The sequence below is a fragment of the Vigna unguiculata genome, chromosome 11 (assembly GCF_004118075.2).
Source record: "Vigna unguiculata cultivar IT97K-499-35 chromosome 11, ASM411807v1, whole genome shotgun sequence".
Lineage (NCBI taxonomy): Eukaryota > Viridiplantae > Streptophyta > Magnoliopsida > Fabales > Fabaceae > Vigna > Vigna unguiculata.
In genome coordinates this window covers 14,438,825-14,463,718 of record NC_040289.1, presented here as the reverse complement: position 1 = coordinate 14,463,718, position 24,894 = coordinate 14,438,825, and the positions used below count along the sequence as shown (strand labels likewise).

General features: G+C 35.4%; 3 protein-coding genes across 4 annotated transcripts; 2 read left to right on the top strand and 1 right to left on the bottom strand.

Moving 5' to 3' along the window:
• The first annotated feature begins 13,481 nt into the window (after nt 1-13,481).
• On the top strand, nt 13,482-16,999 carry LOC114169332 (receptor-like protein kinase THESEUS 1). 2 transcript variants are annotated; one of them, XM_028054445.1, is made up of 2 exons: nt 13,482-13,915; nt 14,030-16,999. In XM_028054445.1, exon 2 carries the CDS (start codon nt 14,144-14,146, stop codon nt 16,682-16,684), a length of 2,541 nt encoding a protein of 846 aa, XP_027910246.1. In that variant the 5' UTR covers nt 13,482-13,915; nt 14,030-14,143; the 3' UTR covers nt 16,685-16,999. The 2 variants fall into 2 exon arrangements, with proteins under 2 accessions (XP_027910246.1, XP_027910245.1); XM_028054444.1 differs by having other exon boundaries at nt 13,484-13,815.
• Nucleotides 17,000-21,153: 4,154 nt separating this feature from the next.
• On the bottom strand, nt 21,154-22,348 carry LOC114170200 (serine/threonine-protein phosphatase 7 long form homolog). The gene is made up of 3 exons (XM_028055685.1): nt 21,723-22,348; nt 21,651-21,660; nt 21,154-21,504 (listed from the first exon to the last, which is right to left on the bottom strand). Exons 1-3 carry the CDS (start codon nt 22,346-22,348, stop codon nt 21,154-21,156), a joined length of 987 nt encoding a protein of 328 aa, XP_027911486.1.
• Nucleotides 22,349-23,459: 1,111 nt separating this feature from the next.
• LOC114170199 lies at nt 23,460-24,341 on the top strand. The gene has a single exon (XM_028055684.1). It carries the CDS (start codon nt 23,460-23,462, stop codon nt 24,339-24,341), a length of 882 nt encoding a protein of 293 aa, XP_027911485.1.
• Nucleotides 24,342-24,894: the final 553 nt, after the last annotated feature.

Genomic DNA, 24,894 nt, shown 5'->3' with positions numbered 1-24,894 from the left:
AAAAGATCTTTCCCATAAGTTAAAAAAATTAAAAAGAAAAGAATCTATATGAAAGAACTTGTACAAGTTAATTCATAGTTAAGTAAATTTTAACATTTTAGAACAAGTTATTTCAACTTTTTTTTCTAATTTTTTTATGCAGAAATCTATAAAAAGGAAAAGAAAAAAATAAGTCCTTGAAAAAGTTTGATTAGTAGTAATCAATTCTCAAATCAAATGATATTCAATAGTGTACTTGAAACTCATAATAACGAGGGTAGAAGCTAGTTGATGTACAAGGAATAATTTTTATAAGTTTAGAAAAATGGGTATAAAATAAATTAAGAATGAATAATCGATTATTTTAAAAAGTTATAAATAATAATTAAGTATTTTATCTTTTATTTCTGAAATATATTTATGTCTTAAAACTTGTTATTTTTTTCGTTTCTCTAACATTTTGAGAAATATTTTTTTCTATATTTGATTGTTTTTTCGTCTTGAAGACGACTAAAATTATTAGGTTATTATTATTGAACAGATTTTCTTTCTCAAATCGTAGGTCCTTTCTTTTTTCATGTGTATGGGCCGGAATTTGTTCTTCCATGTGCAAACTTATTTAAAAAATGAATCTCACTTATTTTATATCATTTGTCCTAAGAAAGAAATGTTTATAATTAAAAGGAAACATGTCTTTGTTGATTTGGAAATCAATCAAGGTTATAATTATTGATTATGTTACTCAAGTGATAAGAGACTTGCTTGAGAGACTTAATTGATGGTATTTAATGTGATGATAAAGCATTATTGTTCAAACATACACATGGTCACTCAAGTGACAAAGTTCATTATTCAAACCATAGCTTATAGTTCGAACAAGGACGAAATCAAGACAATTATCTCTCGTTTGAGGAATTATGAGCTTAAACACTTTCTTGGATGCTCATGCGAGAAAAAGACTCAATCAATTATTTAACACTATAAAATGTTCAAGTACCGTGTGAGTCACTCAAGTAGTTAAGTAGGTAGCTTAAGTGACCTGAGGATGTCCATCCTCCATTTAGCGAAGGGCCACGGGAATAGTATGGAATGAAGTTGTTCTTATTTCTGGTGGATGAGGTTGCCATGTTTTTGGCATGGTTTGCATTTTTTGACGAAGTCCTGGCAATCCGCTTCTATAGTCGGCCAAAAGTAACCGGCGCGAAGGATTTTGGTAGCCATGGTGTATGCGCCGGAATGGTAGCCGCAAATGCCTTCATGCAATTCCTTAATGATGTACTAGGCTTGTTCTACAGTGACACATTTGATAAGCGGTTGGCCATATCCGTGTTTGTAAAGATCATCACCTATCATGGTATATCTGGCGGCTTTAGCTAACCAAGTTTTGTCAGTATCTGGTGGGGGGTTACCAGTTTGGAGATATCGGATATAAGGAGTGGTCCAATTGTCGGCTTGGGAATGGGTGAGGTTGTGGCAAGTATTTGTGATGGAAGGGGTGGATAGTGTCTGTTGCAATAGGGATCGGTGGCGGCTTTTTAATTTGGTGCTGGCTAATTTGGATAGGATGTCGGCTCTGATGTTGTCGGTCCTAGGAATGTGTTCGATGCGGACTTGGTCAAAGGCGGATTGAATGACTGCACGGACTAGATGGTAATATTGTAAAAGGGTTGGGTCTTTGATTTGGAACTCGTCATTCAGGTGGCCCACAATAAGCTTGGAATCGGTTTTGCATGTTAAGGATTTGACGCCAACCTCGCGGGCCAGGGGTAGGCCGACAAGGATGGCTTTGTATTCGGCTCGGTTGTTTGATGTTTTGAAGGCGAAGTGGAGGGATTTCTCAATGAGGATATCGTTGGGGCCTTCCAACACGATGCCAGCACCGGCACCTTTCGGATTTGACGAACCATCTACGTGAAGTGTCCACGGGTCCTCTGTGGGTGTCTGTTGGAGGTCATTAACGAAGTTTAGGAGGCATTGAGCTTTTATGGGGCCATGAGGTTCATAACGAATGTTAAATTCGGACAACTCAGCGGCCTAGGACGACATCCGTCTTGCCAGGTTTGGTTTTTGCAATATCTTTTGAATTGGGTAATCGGTTTTGACGATGATGTTGTGGTTTTGGAAGTATGGGCGCAGGCGGCAGGCTGCGTGTACCAAGGATAGGGCCAACTTTTCCACCATCTGATATCTGGTTTCAGGATCTTGCAGCATTCTGCTGACGAAGTAAACAGGATGCTGAGTGTCGCCTACATCCTGAACCAGCATGGCGTTGACGGTGTGATCGATAAACTAGTAAGGGTTGATGAGTATCCGGTTTGTGGAGGATAGGTGGTGAGGTGAGGGTGGTTTCCAGCTTTTGGAAAATTTGTTCAAAGTCGTCAATCCACGTGAACCTGGCGGATTTTTTGAGGAGTTGTATGATGGGTTGGGTTTGTTCAGCTAGTTTGGGCAGGAAGCGGGAAATGGCTGTAAGGTGGCCAATAAGGCATTGGACTTCTTTGATGTTGGTGGGACTACGCATTTCGATAATCGCTTTGCACTTTTCAGGGTTGGTCTTTATGCCGCGCTGGGTTAGCATGAATCCGAGGAATTTACCGCGGTCCACGCCAAATACGCACTTGTCGGGATTGAGGTGAAGGTTGTATTGACGTAATGCGGAGAAGACTGCTAAGAGGTCCTGCGCGTGTTGGTGATGGCTTGGAGATTTGACAACCATGTCATCGACGTATACTTCGACACATTTTCCCATCAAATGACTGAAAACTTTGTCCATCAACTGTTGGTAGGTCGCTCCAGCATTTTTGAGGCCAAAAGGCATAACTCTGTAAAAATAATTGGTGTCGTCTGTGATGAAAGCGGTCTTGTTCATGTCGGATGCGGCCATGGGGATTTGATTGTAACCGGAATATGCGTCAAGAAAACTGAGGACTTTGTTTCCCACCGCGTCGTCAACAAGTCGGTCAATGTTGGGTAAGGGGTTGGCATCTCGAGGACAGGCTTTGTTTAGATCTTTGTAATCGACACACATCTGCCACTTGCCGTTGGCCTTCTTCACCAGGACTACGTTAGAAAGCCAAGTGGTGTAATGAGCTTCTTCAATGAATCATGCGCTCAGTAACTTATCGGCCCCAGCTTTAGCCGCTAGGCGTCGTTCTTCGTCGAGTTTGCATTTTTTCTGGGAGATATAGCGGGCTTTTTTGTAGATGGATAACTTGTGGGATGTTACCAGAGGGTCTACTCCAGGTAAGTCAACAGTTGACCAAGCAAAAAGGTCCGTGTCGCCGACTAGAACGGGTGTGATGATGGCACGCTCGTCAGAGTTTAATCCGGTGTCAAGGTTGATGGAGTGGCCATTCGGAAGTTCTAGGGGGGTGGTTTCTTTGATAAGTTCAAGACGAACATCTCGGCCCACTCTAGGGTCTAGATCGTCACCCGATAGAGCGATCCTAGAGCCAGGTGACCGCTCGATGTGATTGGTTTGCTGGATAGGGAGTTGTGGGCGTAGGCTGGCCATGTAGCATTGGCGTGCCAAGCGTTGGTCACAATGGACGGTGAGGATGTCGCCAGAAGGGGAGGGAAATTTCATGGCCAGGTGAGGGGTGGAGACAACGGCACTAAGGGTGTTGAGTGAGGGACGGCCAAGGAGGACATTATAAGATGTGGGTGCGTAAATGATAAGGAAGCGGATGGGAAGGGTTTTGGTTCGGGCTCCGTCACGAAAGACGGTGTGAAGGTCAATGCAGCCGCGGGTGGAAACTTGTTCTCTAGTAAAGCCATAAATTGGTTCATCATACGGGACCATGACAGTATCTAGGAGTTGGAGTTTCTGATATGTTGCCCAGTAGAGGATGTCAACGGAGCTGCCCTGGTCGACAAGGACTTTCTTGACTGCGTAGTTTTCGATTTCAACAGTGATGACCATGGGGTCGTCTTGTTGGTGATCGAGGCCGTGGAAGTCGTCGTTCGTGAAGGTGATGGGAGGCATGCGGCGTCTGTGATGGGAATGGGTAATGTGATTGATGGATTGGATATGACGGAGGTATTTCTTTCTGGCAGAAGAGGTGGATCCTCCACTAGCGAAACCACCAGAGATGGTGTTGATAGTGCCGCATAAGGGAGGGTCGGCAGGGGTAACATCGGTGCGAGCCGATTGGGGGTCTTGGTTGGTGGGTTGGGTAGGGTGTGTATCGTGACGAGAGTCATGGGAAGGGCGTCTATGGTCGGAGTGAGGAGGATTATGGGCTCGAGAGGGATGATCATCTCTGCAGATAAAGTGGTGAAAGTGACCAACACGCACCAGTTCTTCAATTTTATCCTGGAGTGCTTTGCAGTCCTCTGTAGTGTGGCTATGGTTGTGGTGATAGTGGCAATATTTGGTCATATCAGCATTGGGGGGAGTGGTCGTCTTGCGTGGTGGCAGGATGAGGTAAGCTTGTAAGGCCTCATCAAGGAGGCGGGATCTAGGGACATTGAGGGGAGCATATCTAGTAAAGCGGGGTTGTCGGGGCTCTCGTGGTCTGGGATCAGGGCGGGGGGTGGTGGGGTGGGGTTGGCGGCGGTGGCTGCATAGTCATTGCAGAATTTGGTGTGGAGGGTCTGTATCTCCTCCATGCGAACATAGTCGGCGGCCCGCTACTTTAGCTCGTGCATAGAGGTAGGTGGATGAAGGTAAACGTTGTTGGCGAAGGGGCCGGATTGAAGGGTGAGGGCCATACACTGGAGAATCATTTCCTGGTTGAGGTGTGGGGTGCAAAGGGCAGCCTTGCTGAAGCGATCGATGAATGCCCGAAGCGGCTCACCCTGTTCTTGCCTGATGTCGAGGAGGGAGATTGTAGTAGTTTGATGTGGGTGGCTGCCAGCAAAATGAGTTGTGAACATGTGGGAGAGGATGTCGAAGCTGTCGATAGAGTAAGGTGGTAGGGTTGTGAACCATTCGAGAACGGGGCCTTTGAGGATGGTGAGAAAGGCTTTGCAGAAGACGGCGTCTTGGGAAGTGTATAGGGCGACGTGGGCGATGTAGACCTTAAGGTGTTCGTCGGGGTCGGTTTCACCAGTGTAACGTTTTAGTGTGAAGGGTTTCCACTGGGTGGGAAGGGAGGTGTTGGAAATAAAGTCGGTGAAGGGGTGGCGACGTTTGGATTGGTGGGGTGGGAGTGGGTGGGGGGGAATGGGATGGTGGACAAGGGTGGGAAAGGTGGAGGTGAAGTTGTGAGGGGGATGTGGGTTGTAGGGAGGTAGTAGGGGTTGTAGGGTGGTGGGATATGAGTAGTGTGTAGGGTGGTGGGTATATTGTAGGGGACCTGGGTGGTGTGGAAGGTGGCGTGGAGGGTGGCGGCAGGGGTAGAGGCTGCGGTGTGCCCTGGTAGGGTGGAGGGGAAGTGAGTGGGATGGGTTGAGGGGATGGGTGTTTGTTGGGTGGTGGTGAAGGTGTGTGGGGTGGGATTGTACTCGCTTTCTTCTTCCGTGGGCTAGAAGGTCGGGGACCTTGCAGTTTCATATGCCTCCTTGGCCTTTCCCTTTTGAGTGGGATCGACCTCGATCTTTCGCCTGAGGCGAGAGTTTTCCTGCCGTAGTGCCTCCATTTCATCAACGCTGCGCTTCTTCAGATCAGCCAGCTCCTGTTGCATCTTGGCTTGACCGTCAAGGATGGCAGCCAGATCCGGGGTGATGTTAGCGGGTCCTGAACGGCTAGCGTCAGCTTGCTTGTTAGCTCCAACTCTGCTACGGGTTGAAACCATCTTCGGAGAAAAACAGGTAGTAATGTGTTATCTCGTGCCCCACGGTGGGTGCCAATTGTTCCTGCAGAGAACAAATAAGATCAGTTAGGCATAAGTATCACCTTACCCATATCCGCTATCTCCTCGGTTGGCTTCTTCCCCTTTGGCATATATTGGCTTGGACCTGGGTGGGGTTACCTACAGAAGGGACTCCGAAGCTCAAGTCAGCCAAAGCTCTCAAAAAGTCAAATCAGGTGATTAATGGAGTAATGAATGCGTACCTTTAATTCGTGGGGTCCATGTATATTTATAGATTATTAATTATGTCTGACCATTCATGGGTCGGGCGCTGGCTTGGGCCATAGGTGGCCCAGGCCCTTAGTCTGATTATTACGGGCTTACTGAATTTTAGGAGTGCTTTGATTTCATTAAGCATACCAGGGTGGTCGGCATAAGCCGATTACCTCTTTGGCGGCTCGTGCCGCTATCGCTAATACGTGGTCTTAGGTTGGTATTTAGTGTCTTAGGTTACCGGTTTAGGCCGGTTAGGATTAGGTCAGCCTAGGCCGGTAACCTGAATAACTTCGCGTGTAGATATGGTGGACGTTTATTATTATTACTTGGTCGAATTGGCTAAGTGTGGTACAATTTCAATACTAAATTATATATACTTTTGTTATATTAGTAATGATAATTAAATATATAAGATTTGAGTATATTATTTTGACCACTCCAAACTTTTTTATCAAAATCCGCCATTATTTACGGAAATACGTGAGTCAAATGTTGATAAATCTCAAATAGTCTAACAAATTCAGAATTAAATTTGTCTTTGACTCTAGAAGGGGGGTTTGAATAGAACCACAAACTCTTTTTTGTACTTTAAAAAAAAAAATCAAACATAAAGAAAAGCTTATACCAATTTATCTAAACTACATCCATTTCTCACTTAAGCTTTAAGCTTCTAGTTTAAGAGGTTCCACTAATAAAATCAATTGATTACAAATTCACAAACCTTTTTAAGTTACTCAAGTAGACAATTCTTCAAGTTATAATGAATACACAAACATCTTAAAAAATTATGAGAAATGTATAAATATCTCTAGGGTACAATGACTATATATTCTCTACACTAATATAACTTAATTATTGGTAATAAAATAACGGAGAATATATGTAATGCAAGATTTATGTTAAAATCTTGCACTAATTCTTAATAACTCTTGATATTCAAATTTCATCTAATCTTGTGTTAATAATAGATTTTAATTTAAGATCTTAACTATAATAATTTCTTATAAATCTTACAATGAATTTTTCGTAAGAAAATTTAAAATATGATTTTCTTTTTATCATTTTAAAAAACGTATTTTTGGTTATCTTTGAAGATTTTGTAAACTGACTACTCTAAGCAATTAAACCTCATCCACCAAGTGCAGGATTTGAGGCGCAAGAATAAACAAAACTGAAATTGACATAGACATAGACTTGGCAAATATATTGATAAGATAAATATGTTTCCTCACATGAAAATCCACTTTCATTCTGACCATTATTAATGAATTATTAATTAATAATGCATATGATACATGCAAGTTGCACCACCGAATACACGAGATTTGACTCAGACCCAGAAAGTGCATGATTTTTTTAGTTGTTATGATTTGCAATCATCTAAGTAGTAGTTATCCGAGATTAGAGGAGTTTGATGAATAAACTTTACACTGTTTTATAAAGTCATAACCTTTGATTCTGTTACTTTCTGTGCTTATGGAGCTCAAGTACTGGTGGAGATCTTATAGATTGATAATGATTTTCTCCAAATATATTTTTTTTTTTCTAAAGCAGTCTTGAATAGTGATAGTGGTCAGGTTATAGATTTTTTTTTTTCACTTTTAATTGTAACTTTTCTATGTTTTGTAAAACGTTTATTTTTTATTCTTAATTATTTTATACAGTTTTTTTTTTTATTTTTAAACTGTCCATAATGTTTTATTTAAAATTTTTACACAATTTTGGTCATTTACGTGTTAATTATCCATAATTTTGTTTAATTTTTAATTTTAAAAATATATTAAAGCACTATTGAATTATATTTAATAATAAGTCTCTATCCGAACGAGTTACAAATATTTTGTGTACTCAAAGTCTAAATGAAAACTAAGAAACTACGAACGATTAAAAGAATATTTTTAAATTAAGTAATTAAAATTCACAAAAAAGATTAAAGGAAAAATTATAAATTTTATACAATACAATTATTAGAATTAGAATTAAAATTATTTTTTAATAAAGAAAAAATATTTTAATATTTTAATCTAAGATCACGAATGTATCCTCATGATGTCTAAATAACTACAACGAGCATAATTTGAGCTCTTCTTGTACTCTCATCATCATATTACATTTGTATAGATGTTAACTCAGAAATATAATTGAGTGATAATAGATATTTTATAATTTTATTGAATAGTGATGACATTTTCTCTAGTTCTTATTTTTAGTTTTTATTTATTTTTTACGAAAACTTTAGTATAATTTTTTTTCATCTAATGATCAATGAGTGCTATTTAATAATGATTAAAAATTATTGATAATCTTTTTTTCTTCTTAAATGTTTACGGCCTTTTCTCTCACTTAAAAAGTATTATTTTTCTTTCAACATAGCTATTATTTGTAAACTGATTACTATAAGCAATAAAAAAAACCTAATATATTAAATTTTATATATATATATATATATATATATATATATATATATATATATATATATATATATATATATATATATATATGTGTGTGTGTGTGGTTACATATATTTTAATTAGTATTTAATCTTTAAAAATGAATTCGTCCAAATAGCACTTACTAAAATAATTAAATTTTATCTAATAATTAACTTTTATTATTATTTTAAAGACACTTATAATAATGATAATAATTCTAAATTAAAATAATATTAGATAGGGTGGGTAAATATTAGTTTGGGTCGGTTTGGATAAATTCGTCAATTTGTTGAATCTATGATTACATTATATGATGAATTCAACTATTTTACACTCATGAAAAATATCTAAAGATCTCTTGAAGTCACTTGAAGAATTACATTGATTCATAAAGATATATAATGTTATTGTATTGTCTATAATGTATAAAATGACTATTGTAATTTTTATAGAATCTACTATTGCATTTAGAAAACTTCTCCAAATCATAAAGAATATTCTTGACGATGAACATCATTTTAATATATTGAAATGTATTTTTAATTCATTAAAAGTTCTTGGTTAGCATGATAAGGTACAATAAAAATTATATTCCACTAAAGTATCGTTTTAATCAATTAAAGTCACTTAATAATTTGTTTGTATTTGATCTTCCTATTTCAATCGATAAAATTGAGTTGTTAATCGATTAAATATTTAATATTTTTTTATCGTTTGAATCCTCTTGTTATTATCAATTGAAGCACTATATGAATTGATTAAAATCACTTATAATTGATTTTAACATATTAAAATAAAGTTATGATATATTAAATTATGAGTGTTTTCTTTGGAATTCTATTTTAATCTATTAAAGAGTTTTTTATTGACTAAAATATTGTGATTCTATATTCTCTTTTCAAATCTAAAATAGTGAAAAATCAATTGTTATATTTCTAAATTCATTTCTACTTCTAAGAAAAAATTGTATTGAGTACAATATCCTCGGAGCTTTCTTTAGGGAAAAAGTGATCAATATCTTGATTAGAGAAAAAACAAATGATGGTTAATGTATATTACCACAATTGTTCTTATTTTTTGTACATGTGATATTATTGTATGATATTATTCTTGTTTTATTGTGTTTTTCAATTTCTATGTAGTGTTTTGGATATGCTTTGTACGTTGATATTGTAATAGGATATTATAAGGTGTGGAAAGGGTTCAAGACCTTGGTTATTGTATGTTTTTTTCTTTCATTGTTTTGTTAAACGTATGTAAACCTCGAAAATATATAATGTAGACTTTGACTAGTGTGACCGAACAACCAAATGTAACTTTTATTACAGAACGAACAAATTACAAACATTTTGTGTTAATCTTTTATCTACGTTATTTTCCTTAATATTTTACCGATTTGAATTGATAATATATCATTGTTATCTTAAATTTTGTGTTCAAAGATCTAATAAAGTTTTTCATTCTTTATTTATAAAATTTTGTAAAATTTCAGCTCATAATCTCTTAAATCCAATCTCTAAAATTTAATACACTTAATCTAATAAAAAAAAATCCAAAATAAATTGAAACGAGTTAAGTTTATTTTTTTTCATATTTTTATTAGATTCAATCAAATCCAACTTACCCCTAATTAGTTTGGATCAACTATGTCACAGTGTTTCAAATTGGTTTTACTATATTTTGTAATTTCAAAGTATATTTTATTATACTTTTTAGAATTTTTCTTTAAATTAACTATGCTATTTAATATTTGAAGAATTAAATAATAATAATTAGTCACAATCTTTTTAATTATGTTGCAAAACATTCATCTACTAGTATTTATAGGAGAACCTAACGGCTTTCCTTTATTATAGTCTCTCTTTTTTCTCCCAATCATTTTTTATCCACAAATTTAAATATGGGATTTGCTACTGGTGCTATTTTTATTAGTCGTTATGAAAAATCGTTTTCAAAAATCTACTTGACTTTGAAAGGTACAAGCACATGGATTTATATGGGAATGGAATATATTATAATATTATATTATTATAATATAAAGTAGATGAGAAAAATAGTTGGAGATGAGACGTTTGTGTGTGTCGTGTGCAAGGCCATGTGCTACAATGCGGCGGTTATTTAAAAATGTCGAGTTGTTTAGGTACACACATTAATGTCAAACTTCAAACCAAGCCTTTGTCTCGGATTCTCTTCCACCATCTTCTTTATTGCTCTTCATTTTCCCATTTCTATTTCCATCACACTGTTAACAACTTTTCTTTTTACTACTTTTTCTAATACCCATGTAATCATCAATGATAATAAATTAATATTTTATTCACTGATATTTTTGTTTAAATTATATTAAATGTTTTTTATGCATGTAATATTTAATAAAAATGTTACTTTTGAATAGTGTTGTTTTCTATATATATCTACAAAAAATGTTAACATGTTAATTTAAGATAATGAAGTTAATTTTAACATTCAATAAACGTATTTATTAGATATTGGGTATCAAGAATCTTAAAAAGTATTCTAGAGGAGTCATGTTACGACACAATAAAGTTTTCTTTCCAAATATCATATGTTTCTTTTTCTTAAGTCTCTTTCATTTTAGATTTTTACTTTTTCTTTTACTTATCAGTTCTTTCAGTTTACTTAACACTACTGCCAAATGCAGATTCCTTGTTGTTTCCATTATTTTTGAAGTCCACTACTGAGCTTATTGATAAGTTTTGCAGCTTATATTATGGACAGATTATTAATTATATTTAATTAATATTAATTAAAGAAAAATAATTTTAATAATTATTATAAATATAATCTTGTTAATACTATAATTAGTTCCATGAGACTAAAATTGAAGGAAGTTGATGCATGCATAGACAGAGGGGCCATACATCCTTCTGCTCTGTAAGTATCTTAAAGCCGCGTTAATGTGGGTCCCACAGATCGTTCAAAACAGCACAGCACACCCAGGACAACAACCATTCTTCTCAACCATCAATTGTATTTTCTGTTATTTCTATTCATGAATACAACATGTAATCCTACATATCTATTATCAATTCTTTCAACTCTACCTTTGGTTACAAGGTTTACAAGACATGCACTTATTAGTATAAATTACATTACTGTCAATTAATTAAAAAATAGGGTTAAATATGTTTTTGGTCCCTTAAGTTTTAGCGAAATTTGGATTTTTGACCAATTTAGTCTGACTGTTTCGAACGCATTTCATGATAGTATTTAAGTTAACATTGAAGTAAAAATGTGTCAAACAATATAAATAATTTAAATACTATCATGAAATGCGCTTGAAATGACAGATAAACTTAACAAAATTTAGTTAAAATGACTAAATTCACGCATTTTGGAAGATGAAGGACTAAATTGGTCAAAAGTTTTGATGAGGGACTAAACCCAAATTTCGCTCAAATTTGAGGGACCAAAAACATATTTAACCCAAAAAAATATAACTCATATTAGTTTTAAGATAATTATTATTATTATTTTAATGCTCTTAATAATTTTACATGGTTTAGAAGTTGAAATTAATAATAATTTGAAAACATCCTTTTTCTTAAATTATTTGAGATGTGTTCTAAATGTGTTCTAAAGATGAAATCATTACAGAATCCCAAATTTCAAAATCAACAATACTTTAAATATTTTAAATATAGTGATGGATCACAAGATATTATATCAATGAATTGAAATTAGTTGATAAATCGTTCAACCTTAAATGAAATTAAAGACTGTTTAAATACAATTAGTTCCTTAAAACTTTTAAAGAGATAAAATTTTAATGTTAATTTCAATTTACTTGAACTTGGAACAATTTTACAAATTATCTAATTATTATACATAGTACAAGTTATATATATATATATATATATATATATATATATAATAATAATAATAATAATAATAATAATAATAATAATAATAATAATGTATAATTATGTACTTCTGTAGCTTCTTTTATATTAGAAAAGCAGTAATATTATAAATATTAAAAATTTAATAGATGTGCATTAAAAAATATTATTATACATAATAAATTTGTTAGTTTTTACTATTATATATAAATATTAAAAGATGAAGACGCATGCATTCAAAAATTGTCATGCATATGTATAGTAAATGGGATGAATTTTATAACAATTATCTTATATATTACAAATAATTTATAATTAAATGATAGTGGAAATTAGTTTATTTTGTTAAAGTATAACATTTTTTATAATTTTTTTTGGTTAAATTTATGATTTAATTAGTGTATGCACAACCTATAGTACTTAACTTGATCCTTACATGTAAACAAATATTAAGTTAGTTCACATATATATGTTAAATGTTACTGTTTTTTGTCTTTATTATCAATAGTTTCTAATGTATTTTTTATTTAATTCTTATGTATGAAATAAATTTTTAATTTAATTATTCAATATATAAAACCTTCTTAAATTTGATGTACATAAAAAGAATCCATTTAACACTTTTTATTCATACATATCAACATATTTTCCATGCAAGAACCAAGTGGCTAATTTACGACACATACAAAACCAAATTATACGTTTGAAATAATTTTCATAATTAGATTACACTTTAAAAGCTTATATAATACATTTATTTTTAAGTTAAATTACAAAATTATAAAATTTATGAAAAGTCAATAATTTTCATATATACAATTTACAATTAAATAACTATAAAAATATGTACAATCTGGTTGCACAAAAACAATTTAATATAAATATACTAGTTTGTACTCTTTTTACACTATTATTTTTAGTATAAATTACCAGCTATTAAAATAAATACATACACATGAATTTTGGGCAATTAATAAAGCTAAAACAGCCATTATTAAGCTAACAAAATATATAATAAACGCATTAGTTTTTCCATTAGTTACTTTAAATGTCATCTATTAGTTCTTACTTTACAAAGGTTTACACAGTAAGAATGAATTAAACAAAGCCTAACTTTCCTATCTAAGAAAACAATGGTTAACTTCTGTGATGTTTATATAGTTCTTTTTTTGGGCTTAAATTATTCATTTCTTCTCAAAGATTCTGATTTCAAAAATCACAATACCACAAAATCTTGAAGGAACAGCTGGTTTTATGGGGAGGTGTAGGAGTAGTAGTAACAGTTTGAAGTTTCGTACCCCTTTTCTTCTTCACTGTGGGGTCCTCTTTTTTCCTCAGTAAGTGACAGCCTAATCACCAGCCTGGAAAAGGGTGTTAGCAACCACACTAAAAAGCTCAACTTGATGAGTTTACGGTGATGGGTGCTTCGTTACTTCATTTCATTTTCATGTATGTAATGTAATCTCAAAAGGGGTCTCCCTCCAATGTTTCAATCCTTGTTCCTTTTTGCACCAGCTTATTCACATTAAGGTAAGTCTTGGTACCATTATTTGTTTTTAACCTTTGCTCAATCTACTTACGTCAGAATACTAGATTTAATTCTCCTGTGGGTTGTGGCAGTGGAGCTAAGGTTTGTGTCTTTCTATTCTGTTTTGTGACGTTGGAAACTTCGTACTTTGTCTCTTGCTGTAGTGGAAATGTTTTGTTCTGTGCATTGCTCCTGATAGATCCGTGCTTGTTGCAGGTTTTGTTGTGGGATTTGAGATTTGCATTCTTGGGGTCCATTCGGATCTGGGTTTTGAAAGAACGCTTTCTGGTGATTTCATAAGGCGGTTTATGGACTATTGAAGAAGCTACAATGGTGAAGATGGAACTTATGAGATGGGTTCCCTGGGTTTTGGTTGTTGTTTTTCTATTTTTGGTTAATGGGTCGTTTTCCTTATATACTCCTACTGATAGCTATCTAATTGCATGTGGTTCTTCTCAAAACATCACCTTTCAAGGTCGCACTTTTGTCCCTGACTCACAGCATTCTTCACTTGTAATGAAAACTGGGAATTCTTTTGTTGCTAGCACCAATTCTAGTAGTGCCCCTTTCCCCATTTACCAATCGGCTCGGGTTTTCACCGAGAAGGCTTCTTATAGGTTTGAGATTCAGCAAGAAGGTAGGCACTGGGTTAGGCTATACTTTTCCCCTATTCCAAACTCCAGCCACAACTTGACTTCAGCTTCTTTAACAGTGGTTACTGATGATTTTGTACTCTTGAGCAACTTCACCTTTAGGAAATACAATGGTTCTTATATGTTCAAGGAGTATGCAGTGAATGTAACCTCTGATACATTGGTTGTGACCTTCATTCCTTCCAATGGCTCGGTGGCCTTTGTGAATGGAATTGAAGTTGTGTCAATGCCAAATGAGGTTTTTGTTGATCAAGCACTTGCTGTTAACCCGCCAGCACCATTCAACGGACTTTCTGACCTTGCCTTTGAAACTGTTTATCGGTTGAATATGGGGGGTCCTTTGATTACTTCTGAAAATGACACCCTGGGTAGGACTTGGCTGAATGATAGAAAATACCTTCATGTGAACAGCTCCGTCCTTAATGTATCGGTGAATCCTTCAAGCATTAAGTATCCCGTGGCTGTTACACCTGAGACTGCCCCAAATTGGGTCTATGCCACTGCTGAAGCAATGGGGGATGCTAATGTAAATGATCCAAATTTCAACATCACTTGGGTCTTCAATGTGGATCCAAATTTCTCCTATTTCATCCGGGTGCACTTCTGTGATATTATGAGCAAGTCACTCAACACTTTAGTCTTCAATATGTTCATAAATTCTGACATAGCTCTTCAAAGCCTTGATCTCTCAACCATGACTAATGACTTGGCTGTGCCTTACTTCAAGGACTTTGTTGCCAATGCCTCTGCAGACTCCAACACTTTGACTGTGAGTGTTGGTCCAGATCCTGTGGCAGACTTTCCAAATGCCACCATGAATGGGTTGGAGATAATGAAGATCAGCAACTCGTTAAAGAGCTTGGATGGGCTTTATTCAGTTCACAGTCTTCTTCCAGGTTCACATTCAAAAAAAAGCATGGTAGGAGTAATTGTTGGTTCTGCTGTTGGTGCTATAGCAGCTTTAGCAATAGCTGGTTTGTGTTATTGCTGCTTGGTGGGACGCAAATCAAAGTCATCCACTCAACAGGGCCATTCATGGCTGCCTCTGCCCCTTTATGGAAACTCTCTCACCATGACGAAAAATTCAACACTTTCACAGAAGAGTGGAACCGCAAGCTGCATTTCTTTAGCTTCATCAAATCTCGGACGGTTCTTCAATTTCCAGGAAATCCTAGATGCTACCAACAAATTTGATGAGAAGCTACTTCTGGGTGTTGGTGGTTTTGGAAGGGTTTACAAAGGAACGCTTGAAGATGGGACCAATGTAGCTGTGAAAAGGGGTAATCCAAGATCTGAGCAAGGCCTTGCAGAATTTAGAACAGAAATTGAAATGTTATCCAAGCTACGCCATCGCCATCTTGTGTCCCTCATTGGTTATTGTGATGAGAGGTCAGAAATGATTCTTGTGTATGAATACATGGCTAACGGACCTCTCAGGAGTCATTTGTATGGAACAGAGTTACCACCTCTCTCATGGAAGCAGCGGCTGGAGATTTGCATTGGAGCTGCAAGAGGCCTTCATTATCTCCACACAGGAGCAGCTCAAAGCATAATCCACCGAGATGTGAAGACAACAAATATCCTCTTAGATGAGAACTTTGTTGCCAAAGTTGCTGATTTTGGCCTCTCCAAGACCGGTCCTTCTCTTGATCAGACCCATGTGAGCACTGCTGTGAAGGGTAGTTTTGGTTATCTTGATCCTGAATACTTCAGAAGGCAACAGCTTACTGAAAAATCAGATGTGTATTCATTTGGGGTAGTGTTGATGGAAGTGTTATGCACAAGACCAGCCTTGAACCCTGTTCTTCCAAGGGAGCAGGTAAACATAGCTGAATGGGCAATGACATGGCAGAAAAAGGGTATGCTTGATCAAATCATGGATCAGAATCTTGTTGGCAAGGTGAATCCTGCATCCCTGAAGAAGTTCGGGGAGACCGCCGAGAAGTGCTTGGCCGAGCACGGCGTGGACCGGCCGTCTATGGGAGATGTTTTGTGGAATCTTGAGTATGCATTGCAGCTTCAAGAGACATCATCAGCGCTCATGGAGCCAGAAGATAACAGCACAAACCACATCACTGGAATTCAGTTGACACCACCAGACCATTTTGATAACAGTGTGAGTATGATTGATGGGGGAAATTCTTGCACTGATGATGATGCAGAAGATGCTGCTACAAGTGCAGTGTTCTCACAATTGGTAAATCCTCGTGGAAGATGAGATCTTGTGTTTCCACGATTCTGGCCAAAGGCCATCAAAGTAAGTGGCCATTCTGGATTCATTCGTGAATGAAGGTTGTTTCTTGTTTAGTTACTGCTTTTTGTAATCCATTTTTTCTCCACGAAATCAATTTACTGTGTAATATACTTGAATCATAGTGATGGTTGCCGTTATGCTGGTCACTAATTGCATGCAAGGTACACCATAAAACTCTGTTGTACTAAGTATAAAACCAATTTGGAGTTCTGCTCCTCAAGTTCTTCTCACACCTTACAATATATGAAGGTTATATAAGTTCTTTCTTCTGGACTTGAATACTGCATGGTCAGTTTAATTCCTTTCCTTTTCACTTTTCAAGCAAAATTTTTAGATGCTGTTCACTATTTTGACATGGGTTCCAAAATGAAGTTTAAAAAGTTTCATGACTTCTTGACATTGGTGTGATCAATGCCAAACTTTAATGAGTTGAACATAATTTAGCAAACATTTGGTAACAAGAAGTTTTAGATATTGTTTATTTTACTAGTGAATGCTTAATTTTCCTTAAACTTGGTTTTGAATTTAAACCATGCATCTTCAAGCAGTGTGAATGGAAAAAATCCCCACTAAGAGTCCACTATATTCTAAACATTTATAGTTTAATTTATGTGCAAAAACTTAGTGTTAGACATCATATGTAAATAGGATTAGTTTCTTACCAAATGGATTAGAAAAAACAAATGACAGTCAAAAAAATAAAATAAGGATTAAATATGTTTTTAGTTCCTGAACTTTGACGCAAAATTAGAATTCGTCACTATCTACAACTTTGATATATTTTAGACTCTAAACTTTAAGAATGAACAATGTAGTCTTTTTAACTCAATTATAATTATTTTTTTTATGCATAAAATGCGTTTTCAACATATATTTAAGCAGGAATATGTGAAATGGTGTAAACAATTGAAAAGCTAGTATGGAACGTATTTAACACGTTAAAAAAAAAAGTTAACGTAATTGGATTAAAAAGATTATATCTATTCGTTTTTAAAGTGTGAGGATCAAAATGTATCAAAATTTTTTGCAGGAACGAGTTTCAAATTTGTGTCAAAGTTCAAGGAGTAAAAACATATTTAATTAAAAAAAACACAATTCTAATATTTACTTTTGTGTTTTAAAAGTGATGTTAATACGATTTTAATCCTTAAAAAGTAAAATTGAAATTTGACCCGGTTCCAAATTTTAATATAATTTGGTTTTTAAATTTTAAAATTGAATAAATATAATTCTCATAAATTAAATTGTTTTGATATATAAACATTTATATTATTCAATAAATTTCAGTTTAAATATCAGTCTAAGACGTCTTCTGACATATAAAAATTATTCAAAGCAATTGAATCAAAATAATTATATACATTATTTTTAAAGTTTGAAACTTTGAGTACTAACATATATTAAAGTTTAGGAAGTGCAAATTTAATTCTAAAAAATGTTACACTAATTTTCACATAAATTACATATTTCAGATTACTTTTTCACTCATTTGATATTTGATATCTAATACTTTCATGTGACTTAAATACAGTCTAAATATATTTTATTTTTCAATTCTCTAAGACATAAAATAATTCTTAAAAACAAAACTGTGACAGATTTAAAATAAATAATGTTTTCAATAGAGTAATTAATCTTAATACTATCTCGATAAATTCATGTCAGAGTTGTATTTTCACATAAATAACATCGTTAGTTTTTCAGCCATATTTGATATGCTAGCGTGATTTGATTTCAAGTTTAGAATTTGTTACTTATTCCAGTTTTAGTGAAAAATATGATGGATCAACGTAGAAACTTCTAGGAAACAAGCTACTACTGGAAACCAGAGAGCGTGTGTGTGAAAGATATGAAATGAAACCCACTTGGAGTGAGGACATGAGATTTTCTGGAATATTACAGGTTGGTTACCATTAGTTAAGTGAACTCCATTTTTTTTCTTGTACTTTTCTCTTTCCACATGGTGTGTTTCTTTTTCTTCCTTTTTTATTTGTTTTATGAACTCATGTGTCCATGCTTAATTTGACCGGCGCAAAAATTATTTTCCTTTTGAACTTTTCGGAGAGAACTTGTACTCTTCATAAGAATTGAAGAGCTCGAATTGTAGGATTACATTGTAATATTTATTATTTTTAGATTTAATTAGTAATTTAGTTTTAAATTTATTTATGTTCTTATTTTTTTTATTTGATTATGTTTATTTTCTTTTTTAAATTGAGTTAACTATTAAATTAGTATTAATATTATTATGCATCCCTTCTCATCATTTTCACCTCTTTTTCTCCATTTTCATTTCTCCTTCTCTTCTCCATCTTCCATCTTCCACCATCCTTTTTTTTTTTTTTCATTTCATATTCTCTTCTCCACCATCTTTTTCTCCTTTTCTCCTTTCTCTCTCTTAGGATTTATATGATTTATGGATTGTTGTTCAAACTTGGGTTGAAATTGAATGTGTTTGTTAGCCGTACGTTGGTTATTAGCTTTGTGGGAGATGCGCACGAGGTATTTGAGGTTGTTTTTTGTGATATTTAGGAGGATGAAACGAGGCGTGGTAATTCCTTGTAAATGGTGGAGGAAGATGGAAGAAGGTGAAGGGAGAAAACAATAAAAAAAATTGGTGTTAACGCTGATTAAAAGGATGAGACCACATTGATTTCTATTTAAAAAAATAAAAATAAAAACTCAATTGAGCGAAAAATATAAGAATGCAAGTGAATCATACTCAATAAATATACAAACCAAATTACTAATCGAATTCTTTTTATACTTTTTTGAATAGTCTCATGAGTTAATATAATTGGTGATTAGAGAGAACACAATTTTTGCATATTATTTATTCATGTATATAATAAATGTAACGTAGAATAACATTCACGCCATCTTGCAACCGATTAAAAGTAAATTCTAATAATTTTGTATAGAAATTAGATATTTAAATTACATTTTGTTTAATTACGTCATTTTAATTCCTAAGATTTGCCACTTAACAAGGATATATTGGAATGTTATAATTTGTAAAAGTATGTGGCATCTAAATTCTGCATATGCTCATTGCATACGGTCAATAATTTTAAGCAATTTTATGTTACGCAGAATCAATCATTAACAATCAACATTTCCATTATACCTTTGGCAATTAAAATTAAAATATGAAAATAAGTGGCTTAAATAATAATTTTGTACTAATTTTTGTATAATTTTTTAATTTGATCAATATTTTTTTTCTTGGTTATTTTTATTTAATTTGGTCATTTTTTCTAAAACCGTTTAAATAATTAATGAACCATGAACAGTGTAACGTCCCATTTAATTTATAAACGCAATTAAAGGAAATGCTACACATAGAGAGTATAATAACGCAGCCCTGGGGTCTTAATGTCACCCCTACAGGATTAGGCACACCACGATGTCAACAGAAAACAGTTAAAAGGTCAACAGATGAAGTAGAGTACTAAGCATAAATAATGGCTTTTTTGTATATTGGGGTCCCTTTTCACTCGAATTTGTAAAAAAGGGTCCCTCAATTTTTTTTTTTCCAAAAGTGGGTTATGTCGCTAGGAGGGAGGACGACTTTGAGGCTGAAGTCGTCTTCCATGGTAACGGTTTATTTTTTTTTTAAAAAAACAAAGTCGTCAGGTAGGGTAACGATTTCCATTTGGCGCGTTGTGAAGTCGTCTTTGGAGATGACGACTTCATTTTGAGTTTTTCTTTCACAATAAATATAATAAATAAAAATAAAAATAAAAATAAACATTAATATATTTTTAAATTGATTAAAAATTAAAATACAATAATTTAGTTACTAGAAAATAATAAAACAGTCATCTATGTCCTCCAGTTCCACATGTTGGTCTTCTTCTGGGTCTGTTGGGACGTGTTGGAGGTTGTTGTTGTGGTTCATCATCATCACCATCATCATCATCATCTTCATCTTGATGACTTTGGACAGTTTGCGGAATTTGTGGTGATTGGGAAGGCATTGGCGGAGGATAAAATGGCATTGATGATGAAGATCCTGGATAATAGGCAGATGGTGGTGTCATGGTTGGGGTGCCAAACATATGTGATGGACCAGCACCATAACTTGACTGATGCGGAAAGAAACCATATGGAGAAGGGACGTGTTGGAATGAGGTGTTTGATGGGTTGCCAAATTGAGGATGTGAATGTCCAAACATTTGACCTTAACCCATAGGCGACTGTCCGAAAAAGGGTTGGGGATGATGTATGAAATTTGGAGAAGACCCAACATGGCCAGTGTAGGGTTGTGAAGCAGGCTGGGAAGGTTCTTGTGACATATCGTACTGTAAAATAAATAACATGGTTATTGTTATGAATAAGTATGTATGATAAATAGATGTACAACATTGTAGTATAAATAACCTCATCGTCGGAAGATTCTGTCGATGAAGATATATAGCGGATAGTGTGGTTTATGTACCACTGCATATACGATGTTTCATCACGCAAATGGCCGTTTCCGCTAAAGGTGTACCTTGAACGATCCGATTTTCTCGATCATTCCAAATTGCAATCCACTGGTGATGATGTCCTACCCAATCTCTGTCGTTTCTCCCCCTCAAGTCATCCCTGTGAACTTGATCCAGGTTAACCGGCTCAGGCGGAATGTTTTGTCTTAAACCAAACTGACGCATCACCCTATCCGCCTGATGGATTTCTACTGTGGCGAAGCAAATTATTGGGACTGTTGCTCTGGATACCGGAGGGATGTCAACCACAATCAATCGACTAACTTCTTGTCGAGTGTAAGGCCTCCACAAGAACTGAAACAAAATTGTAGACATTAGTTTGAAATGTTAAAAAAAAAGCTTTGATTTACCTTAAGTATTACCTGTCTTGTACGTAGTTAATCAAATCTCAACCGAAATTCAGTAACTGAAATTGAAACTGGATTTATCCGATGTGTTACATTCATCCACCTAAAAAATGTAGCAATTTCAAGTTAGTTAAATGAAAAAAAAATTAAAAGTTAGCTTTTTACCTTCTACAGACAGGGAAACCATCCCCATCAGCCACCTCCTGATCACTTAAAGGTTGAAGTTGTGGGGCTATAGTAGTAATCCTCTCCCAAGCCCAACATTGTAACAAGATCATGCATCCACGAATATTTTCTTGGCGTAGGTGAATGCCATGATCTAGGCAACGATATAGGCAAGACAAAACTGCAGACCCCCAACTATAATTCCTGACTACATTTAAGTCAGCTAACCTAAGTAGATACATGACATGTACCCTAGCTGCAGACGTGTCTGGCATTAAAATGCTTTCAATCAATGTGAGAATGTACGCTCTCACATATTGAGCAATAACCTCATTGTTTGCATTCGGTGGAAGCTGTTGGAAAGTAGAGTTTAACCAAGAAACTCTTATTGAGTTCCCTCTTATCACCGTCGGTGGTGGGATGACACCTAGGTGTTCATGGAAGGTGGCGAATATGTCCTGAACCGTAGTGGGACCAGTGACCACATCTCCGTCTATCGGTAGGCCAAGGAGGACAACTACATCCTCTAGTGTCATAGTAGTCTCTCCATAGGGGAAGTGAAATGTGTGAGTTTCTGATCTCCACCTTTCTAATAAAGAACTGATGAGGAAGTGGTTGACATCCATGTCCGGGATATATAAGGCGTGTCCGAATCCAGTCCGTTGAATTAAATTTATGACACGGGGATCAAGTATGTCTTGGTTGTTTAGTATCCAAACTCCAGCTTTTCTCTGTCTAAGAACTCGTTCCCGTCCTTCCCATAAGTCGTGAGTGATATGTTAGTGTTGAAGCCGAAGTAGTGACATATCCCGGGGTAGACGTCCATTTTGTGCCATGCTAAACGTGTTTAGAAATTGAAAATAAAAATTAGAACATAATCTGAAAAATAATTGACAACAAAATATTAAAGATAGTAGAACCTCGAAAGTAGAAGCTTAGAAATGTGTGGTGAAGTGCTGAAAACTCTCCCGATGCGCGCAACCTCAAACTGCTAATCCAAGCTGAATGCACAAAGTGATGAATATGTGCAACTTGAGAGCATTTGAACCAATACTCGAAATCTCTTCACGTGATTTTCCACAATGCACTGTCCATCAATTTTAAAAGTTGGTCGTGGCTTGTGGTTGTGAGAGCATTCAATTAAAGGGGTAAAGGCTGCCACCATTTTGGACGAATGCATGCAAATTTCTAGCTGTGCATGGCATAGGGAGTAGGAGAATCTCTGCCACTCCATTAATTACACAGTCAACAGCACAATCGTCAAGCAATAATTGCGTGCGCGTGATGGTGTCAGGCGAGTGAAGCCAAAGTCATCACTCACGCGGATGACACCTCATTAAAGTCGTCAGCCACGCGGACGACATGCACTTGAAGTCGTTAGGTGGCCTAACGGTTTCCATTTAATGCCACCAACTCATTAAAGTCGTCAGCCACGTGGACGACATGCACGGGTTTGTGTTTAATGAAGTGGGAAATCCGTGCTGACATGTGTTTAATGAAGTGGGTGGTTTAATTAATGAAGTCGCTCATTGTAATTAAAAGCGGCTTCAGCCATAGTAAATGTGCTCGTGGGTGGGAAGCAGCCATAGTAAATGTGCTCGTGGGTAGGAAGCAGGGTCTCTTAAAAGTTAATATTTATAGGAAGCAGGGTGGTTAAAATTTATACTCATTTCAGAATCATTCAGGAAAGACTTGTTCACTTTGTTTTGTTCGTACCTTATTCAAATTTATACACAAATGGCAGATCAGTTGAATCAATATCCAGATATTTTGTCTGATTTTAGTGAAGATGAGCTGGTTACCGACCAATATACAGTCCATACAACGGATCATAGTGGGTCATCAAGTCACACCTCACTTCAAGCTTCAAATCTAGTGACTGAAAATTCACTATGTGTTGGCATGTCTTTTGACACAAAAGAGTCCACAGTGTCATGTATCAAGCAATATCATATTGACAATGGTTATAGATTTGCTGTTGTTGAGAGCAAATCTGAAAAATTTATATGTCGATGTGTCGACTACAAAAAAGGCTGCCCGTGGTGTTTACGAGCTGCTTATAGCAAGCGAAGTTTGAATTGGGAAATTAGAAAGATTGACGGATCACACACCTGTTTGTCAACCATGCAACCTGCAGATCATGTCAACCTTGATTCCAACCAAATTGCTTCTATTGTGATGAACTCTGTAAAGGAAAATCCTTCCATACCTATCAAAAGTTTGGTAGCTAAAATTAAAAATCGTTTCGGATATTCAGTTTCATATGACAAAGCCTGGAATGGTAAGCAAAAAGTGCTTGCTAAGGAGTTCGGAGATTGGGAAGAGTCTTACAATGAACTTCCCAGGTGGTATGAAGCTGTACAACAAAGCAATCCCGGCACAATAATTCAATGCACTGGATCTCCTGTACAAGTAAGTGGCCAACCTGACCCTTCTTGCTATATTATGGAACGCATATTTTGGTCTTTTGGACCATGCATCCAAGGGTTTAACTATTGCAAGCCAGTTGTCCAAGTAGATGGGACATTTCTGACAAGAAGATATCAAGGGACATTGCTAACAACACTAGCTCAAGATGGGTCACATAACATATTCCCTTTGGCCTTCGCAATAGTATAAGGAGAAACAAAGGAGGCCTTAATATGGTTTTTTCAACTCTTAATGGAGCATGTTACACCACAATCAAACCTCTGCTTGATAACAGACAGGGGGAAAGGCATATTGACAGCCCTACAATCTGAAGAAGTACAATGGGAAGCAGATAGACTGCAATCAGTATACTGCATACATCATATTGCTTCAAATTTCAACAAAAAATTCAAGAATCACGAATTGAAGAACCGGTTAAAGAACATGGGTAATAATTTTTTTCTTTCATTCACCACATTCAATAATTAAACTAACTAATATAATTGTATTTTTACAACTTACGAGGTGAAACAACCCATATTGGATGCTAAATTGGCAGCTTTGAGATCCTATTCACCAGAAGTGGCATCTTGGATTGACAGGATATCACTACAAAAATGGACTCAGGCCTACGATGGAGGTAGTAGATTTGGGCACATGACAACAAACCTGATAGAATGTATGAATTCTGTTTTAAAAAGAGCTCGTTCATTACCAATTTGTGCTCTAATTAAGGCAACATTTGAAAGGACCGCAACATGGT

Excerpts from the sequence above, each read along its gene's own strand:
- LOC114169332 (XM_028054445.1), top strand. The coding sequence starts at position 14,144 with ATGGTGAAGATGGAACTTATGAGATGGGTTCCCTGGGTTTTGGTTGTT.
- LOC114170199 (XM_028055684.1), top strand. The coding sequence starts at position 23,460 with ATGGCAGATCAGTTGAATCAATATCCAGATATTTTGTCTGATTTTAGT.
- LOC114170200 (XM_028055685.1), bottom strand. The coding sequence starts at position 22,348 with ATGGATGTCAACCACTTCCTCATCAGTTCTTTATTAGAAAGGTGGAGA.